The sequence below is a fragment of the Rhipicephalus microplus genome, chromosome 6 (assembly GCF_043290135.1).
Source record: "Rhipicephalus microplus isolate Deutch F79 chromosome 6, USDA_Rmic, whole genome shotgun sequence".
Lineage (NCBI taxonomy): Eukaryota > Metazoa > Arthropoda > Arachnida > Ixodida > Ixodidae > Rhipicephalus > Rhipicephalus microplus.
Window position 1 is genome coordinate 140,733,610 of NC_134705.1, and position 9,102 is coordinate 140,742,711.

The 9,102-nt window shown below is 43.6% G+C and overlaps 1 protein-coding gene across 1 annotated transcript; it reads right to left on the reverse strand.

Annotated features, from left to right (window-relative positions):
- Window positions 1-225: 225 nt before the first annotated feature.
- Window positions 226-8,605, reverse strand: LOC119167296 (beta-1,4-mannosyl-glycoprotein 4-beta-N-acetylglucosaminyltransferase). Its single transcript, XM_037418756.2, has 2 exons — window positions 7,231-8,605; window positions 226-1,462 (listed from the first exon to the last, which is right to left on the reverse strand). The coding sequence occupies exons 1-2, from the start codon at window positions 8,320-8,322 to the stop codon at window positions 1,256-1,258; spliced, it is 1,299 nt and encodes a 432-aa protein (XP_037274653.2). The 5' UTR covers window positions 8,323-8,605; the 3' UTR covers window positions 226-1,255.
- Window positions 8,606-9,102: the final 497 nt, after the last annotated feature.

Genomic DNA, 9,102 nt, shown 5'->3' on the forward strand with positions numbered 1-9,102 from the left:
TATAATCGACCAATACCCTCCATTCGATACGTGTGACGTACAAAGGAAAACAACAAGAAGAAGGACGCGCAGTAAAGTGCGTGTCTTTCGCAATAGGTAGTTAGCTTTAAACCACGAAGTCATGATGATAATCCAACGTTCTGACGCCTGACGTCAATGTACGTCTGTACAACGCAATATTACTGTGACGTGACATGTTTCATTTTAAAGCATGTATACAAGACGTCCATGTTGGTAAAGCATGAAAGTTTTATTCACTGAATTCACAAGCAGAGGAATTAATTATTAGTCTATTTGCAAGGAGACGTGTGGCTGTCTGAACAACTGCTTGCCCACTCAAACAGCTTGGGTGTGATCCTAACTCGAAATCGAAAGATTTTATCACATTTTATTTGCATCTTTCTCGAATTATTGATCACGGGCAATAGGTTGATTTTCCGCTCATAACAAATCACATCTACGCCGATGCCAAAATTTCTGCGAAACGAGCTCTTAACGCTAACGCGTTAATATGCTTTGAGACCTTGGTCGTATTGTTCACCTCGTTTCTGCAACATGCAGTGTAGTGGCGCAGTGACTGCATAAAATAGCGCAGTTTATATACATCTACAACACGTAAGAACAGTACATAGCTACAAGGATTGAGCACCACTCGACTAATATAAACCTATTTGTGGGTAGGGTTTTCTATCACAAAGGTGAAGTTTACCTGCAGTGTCCCCACCCTTCTGGCCACACACACGAAAAAAAAAACCGTTTCCCGATGAATGCAAAAATGACAATAAAAGGACGACACGTTCCTCTCAGCGGCTTTCATTTTCGCTCTGGTTTTTTTCATGGTGAAGTTGGTGAACCGCGAAAATAAACTTGAGGAGTCCTCCGCCGTGGTTCTTGCCAAAGACCTGCATAGTCACCGCTCTGTACTTTAAAGAAATCGCATTCCAGGCCCCATTGAGTAAAGGTACGCGTCAGGCTTGGCGCCTCTCATTATTAATCATGAGTATGCGGGGGAGGGGGTGGGGCTCTTCCTGCCCCCTATACGCTGGTCTATGTGTGCAAACACAAGTGGCGTCATGAACGTCTTCCGTCTTATGCATGCTGAACGCTCTTGCAGTTATATGCGCCAAGTTACCGATTTACCCCCTGAGCTATGTACAAGCACTTCCGCATTGTACATCTTCTTGACTGATTCCACACCATGATAACATTTACGGAACGCATTGCTGTACGTGATATATATGCAGCCACTAGGGCCCTACGGTCGCATCAGGCACATAAACCTTTCAGCATTTTTCCTGACGTACGCAGGTGCCGTTTCGTTCGGGTCACGTGGTGCGAGCGCCGGGCTGTCGTCGAATAGCAGGCCGTTCTTCCTCAGCGAGTTGATGTAGCTGGCGTCACTTTTTTCCGCGATGTCACCCCACCGCACTCCGTCGTCCCTCTGGGCCGCTGCAAGCTTCATCTGAAAATTAATGGAAGTAAGCACCAGCATTGTATTGAAGCGTCACGTTTTTACGGGCGCGAAATATCAAATGAAATTGTGCCGCTTGTTGTGCAGCTATGGCTCAGCGTCTATGGCGTTGTGCGGCTGAGCTAGCTGAGTCCGCATTCAAGAAGACTCGTAATTATTCCTAGTCGAAATTTTCACCAAATCATGACTCTGATTTAGAGGTATGCGAAGAGTAAATATTCGAACAGAATCTGTTATGGAAATTGTATAGGGATGAAGTTTAATTGCATGTGAATGGCAATCGGTTACTGTTCGAATACACTTTTATTAACAAGGCTAATATTTCCAGAACACTCCCGCCGCGGTGCTCTACTGATTTTGGTGCTCGACTGGTGGGCCGCAGATAACCCTGGCCACGGCGGTCATTTTTTCAATGGATGTGAAAATGCTCAAGGCTCGCGCACATAGCCCCAGGTGGCAGAAATCTCTGAAGCCGTCGACTACCGGCGCCTCTCATTATAATATCGTGGTTTCGGGACGTCAAGCCCCATCAGTTATTATTGCTATCGCAGCACCTCCATGGAATAGTAATTTAACAATTTCAGAAACAGTTCGAGCATTCCGCAACACTTTATTTGAAACAAATGTGCACAAGCTTTGCCAAAAGGACATTACAGTTAGCTTGAACTGATGAACAAATAACATATTTATGTTGACTGAATTAAGCTTGTATGCAGCAGCGACTAAAGCCTTATTTTTTTTTTCCAGGTTGAAATATTGATGTGAATAAAGTGTTCTAGGTAGCCCTTCGTAAAAACTTCCTATATAAAATTGATACCTGAATAATAAATGATATGCAGGACTCAACCACACCTTGTGTAAAGCGATGAAGACAATATTTTTTTTTCACTTCGTAACTTAGGCGAACCTGGCGTTTTAATAACTAGCGACCCCATTCTTTTAGCAATAAGGTTTCGATAGTGAAGTGAATACTTGGGTGGTATGCATATTGATGAAAAGAATGATAAAAAAGAAGCAGCACCTTTCCCTATTTCACGGGTACCTTCTTAGAAGTTTTTCTATCGGTGATCATTATTTCCCAATTATTCAGTGAGTGTTCGAGGTTTACAATATGCACAGTTTGATTCGAGTACCTAATTTAAAGGAACGCTTTTCGATTCTCGATTCTTCATTGAAACCTAACCAATTCTCGCACACCCCTATTCTGTATGTGTCAGTAGCGAAGCTTGCTGGGCGACGCCTGTGAGAACTGTCGCAAAAGAAGCATTGTTAATTGACACCTTGCAAAATAGTTACTGTGCATGTGTCAGCAAGGTTTTTTTTTCAACCAGATAGCCTCAACCGCAGACTAATGGGCAAACTACTTTTTTTTCATTCACTGATAACTGCTGCGGATCCTTTATTTCGTTTCCCCTGTTCTCTTCTTTTAAAGGTGGAATGTGCAATGAGGGCCTGCAATTACAGCAGTGTGTTGTGAAAAGCCTTTTTTGTGCTTCCACACTTAGGGTCACTAGAATGTGGAAGGGTGAACGTGCTTAGAGCTAGAAAGAGAGTGTGGGAAAGAAAGTTGTGGTTGGACAAGTGCTGCAGAAAAATCAAGTAACAGGTGTTTCTAAAGCACGCGCAAGGAAGCCTTCACTATTTTGCAAACAATTCATTCGCTCCTGTAGAAGATCACGAGTTCACTTGAAAGAGTAGGGGCATATATTTTTCGGGCTTTTTGGTTCGTTGTACTAAATGAAGTCATAGCGCAGTAAAGATAGGGACTAGCAAGACAAAAATAGCTCCGGTAGCGTCATTATTTTTGTCTTTTTCACTTCAACCCTGTGACCTCTATAACAAAGATATCGAAACTCAGGCACTACTTTGAATTTGGTGGTTAGGTTGCTCGTTAGCACAATCCATACGGACGTCAATGACTTCTTTCACGCTGGCACCGAGTTGGCGCCACTATGCTCCTGTACAATTACTTCCCGCGCAGAAGGCAGCCAACCTGGCGACCTAAGGAAACGACATGACAGGAGTATCATAGTACGATGGTTAGAGGCGTGATACGTGAACTGTTTCCCGCCCACGGCAGCGTTGGTCCGAAGGTGAATCAATGGTCTCAACTTCATAGTTGACAGGAGATGTTTGTCGCACCACACGGTATGGGCGGTGGTATTTCAACGCAAGCTTTTGGGAAACTCTGGGATGGGTAGAAGAGACGCAGTGCCAAAGCAACATTCCCGGAAAACAGTGGACACTAGACGCAGAGGCATCGTGATAAGTTTTGTGGTGCCATTTGTCGTGCGCGGTAAACGAGCGAGCGAGTTGAGTACACACTATATATATATATATATATATATATATATATATATATATATATATATATATATATATATATATATATATATATATATATATATATATATATATATATATATATATATATATATATATATATATATATATATATATATATATATATATATATATATATATATATATATATATATAAAGCAGGACGCAGTATCACAAGGATACTAATATTAAAGCCGAATAAACAAGTCTTCTGTTCAAAGTAAATAGGGTTATTTGCCGTATTATCATTGGCGTGTATTGTGTTATGAAAAAATAAATGATTACCCACGCAGCTAGAGAGATACTTCTAAAATATGCCAACTTGACGGAGCAAATGACAGTTTTCAAAGTGCAGGCTCTGTTTTACACGTCAAAGGTGAAAAAATGACAAAAGGAGTAGCAAAACAACAGGATAGCATTTTATCCACGAAGAATTCAGTTCGCAGTTTGCATCTGTCAACTTCGTAAATGTTAGAGATATCGGGGGTCCCCGCACTTTAATTCAAAAGGTAGCTCTCGCTTAACTTTGCGCGTCAGTGCACTGATACTGCCTTCTCGGATCTCTTAGAAACATACGACCTATGAACGGCGCTGATATTGCTCATCAGGTCAAATAGACCAGATCTTGAAGGTTTATTATCGGGCAACCCTCGCCGTCGGGTCCCCAGTCTCTTGGATCAGTTCGTACTCGCATTCTTGCACAATCTTTTTCATTCTCTCCAAAATATTTTGTACTCACGTTTCACCTGCTTTCCTCTGATCGCCATTTAGTCAAAAGAAAAGTACAAATGAGTGCATTATGTTCGGTACACAAGTCACTTGGTGATCACGACTCTTAAACTGCCTGTAAAGTTGCAAAGTTGTTTGTTTTGCAAAGCTTCAGAGACAACCTGTAAAAAAAAAACTTGCCGGCCCACATGTCAGATGAATGATCACTGTACCTGCAAGCCCGAAAATTCAACTTTCTAGTATCGATTCCATGCTACAGGGGTTAAACGATTTTCCCTCTGAACCATGCTATTGGCTCCTTGACGCCGTGGTAAGCACTAACTGTCGCTGGCACGTAGCAGATTGCACGAGGGTATATCTTTTGACACGACACTTCTACAAGGGCTTTCTTCCTGTATACGGCTGTCGTACTTCGCTGATTACTGAGGCTACGCGCATCAGTCATATGTCAATGATTTGGAACTAGTTCTACAGAAATGTTGCGACGATGACGTGCCTGGAAAATATTTCTCAGCAATTGTTTCACGCTGTAGATCTGCCACGGAGGAACAGACACTGAAGCATCCTGGCAGTACTCCGAATTTGGAATGGAACATAAAAAAGCAGAAGATTGAGGTATTGGCAGTCTTTAACAGGCCGAAGGAAGCCGAACGAACGGTAGAAGATGTGGCTTGTGAAGCAAGATTGAAGGTACAGAACAGGTTTCCATCAATAACCAACTGACGAAGCGCGCCAAAGGAGAGCCTGTCGACAGATTAACAACCATCCATATGACCAATTCGATCAGCTGGCCGTTGGAACGAGCAGTCCTATCATGTTTCTTGGGGTGTCCTCCTTGTTGTATGCACAGGTCTGACGTCAGGACTTTGTTCTACTTAGCGTCGAGCTACCAGTTGATGATGTGACAAAACAAGGAGATGATCGCCTAAAAATTAAGCTGCAAAGCATTGCTTCTACCTCTCAAAGTGAAGTGGAGAGTTCTAAAAAGGGAGCCATTGTGAAACCAGCACCACGCGATCCAACCGCGCAAACGTTGCAGCAAACATATTGATACGAGGTAGTTAGGGTGCAAGGTACAGGGTTCGGGTAGCAGCAAGAAGAGTTGGTGCATGTATCCGGGGACTTCATGAATAAGACTCCAAAAAACTGCAGTAAACCATCTACTGGCAAACCTGGCGTGCTGAGTACGCCAGCTACGCCACACCGAGATAGAAACGAGGGAGATGGAAGCGCGTGCATTATTCACGTGTTGGATCAGCAGACATGATCTAATATTGGTGTCAGAGACGTGATAACCGGACAAAGAACACCTGTACGAATGACGTAACTGCATGATGGACGAGACGTAGTGGTCGGAGCTGGCCCCACACGTTTGTAAACTCACCACGTGTTGAACCAGGTGGGACATAAGTTGTATACGCAGACGGGTTCGTAGTTAAAGAAACACTTTCGTGTACACCATGTCCGGATCACGCTCTTAGGCGAAATCATAGTGGCTTAAATTTGCATAGCACTAATGCTAGTTCGCTGTTCTGGCTTCTCTTGAGACTAGTGCCGTGAACGAGCAACAATGCTTCGTCATCTACTTGCAGTTATGAGGCCCATGGCTACAATGTTTAACGACTAATTTACTTTTGGAGTTCATAATCGAATTTAAGGATCATATATAAACACAATCTCGAGGGAGAACATGGGACAGGATCTCCTCCCTTGTGTTCGTGTCTATTTTTGCGCCTTATATTCATTTATGAACGTACAAGAACTCGCCCAACAAATAGATCTCTAAAGTTCTATTTGAAGGTGTGTGCTGAATGATCCAGATCTTGAACAAGAGCCTCCTTTCTAGATTCCTTTCTGTTTATAAAACAGAAGCTCCGTCAAAGTCGATCGTATGGTCGGTCTTTCTCACAGATAATCTGCAAGAGTGCCACGTTGCACTTCCCTTTCCCGGACGTCATTCTCCCGTTGGCGTATTCTTTTAGGGAAACGATTTCTCTCGGCTACGTAGAGAGTTCGACACTCATAATGCGCCTTGGTGTTGCTTGGTACTGCGCCTAGACCACATCCTTTTGTTGCTTCTTAGAAGGTCGATCACTCTACCGTGGTAGAATTCGGCTGAAATCAATGACAACAGTCTCTATACCAGCAAGTTTAGATGGTGTTTCACTCAACCGCTTGTTACCACGGCCAAAAGAACGACCTTAATGAAACAAAAGGACACCTTGCGAATGCTCCCGGAAAATAAAGTTCTAGGAAAAGCAGCAAGGATACACTTATCTACAGTAAAACTCAAGGCTTGTGCGTCGCCTAGAAAGCCACGAAAAATTCCTGCTTGAATACTTATGGTGCTTTATTCTGGCGTTTTATTCATAATTAGTCAAAAACAGTAATACCACTCATATGGCCAAAATAAAAGATCGTGCATTTATCACAGAAAGCTGTCCTACTTTTCTAGGGATTCGTCACAAAGTGTGCGACACGCGTTGGCACGAACACAGCATTGGAGCACGAAACTTGCTAGTATGTTCTTGTCGGGGCACGTATATTCTACTTCATAATGTTACCTATATTGGTACTTATGTGTTTACAAAAGGAATCATGATATTTTCTTTCTCAGAGCCACAGCACACTTAGCAGGTGATATGATTAGATGTGGTGAAAGATGAGAACAGAAATTTTTCTCTCACCTGAATGCCTTTTACGTCGAAACACCATGAACAATGCCATCCAGCATAGCGCGGTGGCGTTCCCTCTATGGTCCAGTACTCACTGAACGTTCCTGCGTTTGACATGTTGTCTTGTGCAAATGTTCGCAACGAACGGAGACGCAGAGAGTCGTTTTCATAAACCTCTCGCATGTAGGCTACCGTGCATACACCACTCACATCAACCGGTGTTCTCAGCTCCCAGTAGAAGCCGTACGTAAACGATCTTAGGCGCAGCTTGATTGGTTCGCCAAAACCATCGTGATGCTTCAGGAATACCACCACGTCTCGGCTAGGTATCTCATCGGCATCGGACATGATAAAGATGTCATCATCCCGGAGTTTCTCTAACCGGCGGTGGCCTTCGTGCCAGACAGATGTTCGAAAGTAGTTTTCGGGACCCCACGGATCCCCTCCGGCATAGTTGTAGTAGTCCACAGTTATCGGAATGATCTTGTGCTTATGCTCACGCAGAAATCCAGCACTAAGATTTTTCTTGAGGTATAACGGCTTTTGCGTTCCGAAGTATGTGTATGGAGATTCGACAATGATGTAGTGGTCAATAGCATCGCCCAGCTCTTGTACACGAACATCCAGCAGGTCGAGCTCGTGATTGAAGACCAGTCCATTAATAACTTTGCGAGGCCTCGAACGACGTCGGATCAGACCTTCGGAATACCATCTCTCGAAATCTTCGGTGAACCAAACGGCGTCGGGAACGGAACACTCCCTTCCGTGCCAGCCCTTCTTGCAGATGCACCTGGAGCTCCTCGATACGGGTACTGTACCTTCCTGGAAGCATATTGGTTTATCTTCACTCATGTGAGGCACTGCCGTCACACTTGTATTGCCACGAGAACGATTTACTGATAATGAAGATATGTTCACGACTCCTTTAGGCCTAAAGCTTCGCTTCCTTATTGCATTTACGGCTTCAGTGGAAGCAGTAGCAGTTCTCCCCAGTTGCACCGACTTCCCTGCTTGGTCCGAGTGGAAAACGTAAAAGAAAACCGCCGCGGGAACAAGGCCAAAAAAACACAGTGTGACCACTGCTGTTTTAAATCTCGGAAGCATGGCTACAGTTGCTGGTAACACACAGCAGGTGGCAATCCTCTGATGCCGTGCATGGCGAATTCGCAAATGAATGCATAAGTAATGGATCAAAATGAAACATCCAGAACAATACACACGCTGGCGGTATGCAGGCTGCTGCGATCGACGCGACGTTTCTCTTGCGGCAAATCGGCTTTCTTCAACTAATGAAACCAGCGTGATGACACGCGCACGCCTTTTGAATACGCGAGCTCATATGATCAATATATTGGGGCTGGCCCAAAGCGTAGTCAGCACAAAATCTCCTTCCAGCTGTGTAAATGTTGAATTGGCTTTTCGATGGCATTATATATATCTTGTCATGTTTCTTTAGCCTTTTTCTTTTACATCTTGTCATTTCAGTGGGCGGTTTCTTCGTATGCTAAAGTGAGACAACAGAATCACTTGTAGTGTCAGAAGGAGCAAGTGTCGCGTAGCCTTTACTATTATATTGCAATATTCTATTTCAGCGTCAACTTCCATCAAGTAAACCTTTGACCTTTTCAATCATACATTTAAGGTGCACGAAGCGGCGCGAAGAGCATGGTACCTTCAGGTACAAATGCAGTGCTTCCTAGAGGGAGACTCACTTTGATGCATTGAGGAACACTTGGACAAATGCAGCATAACAAGTTTCGCATACTATTTGTATCTCCTAACGCAAAATTTCTCATGCCGGGTTCCACCGAAACTTCAATGACATATTTCTGTCACGTCAATGATGTCGAAGAAATACGCACGATCTAAAGAAAAAAAGGAATT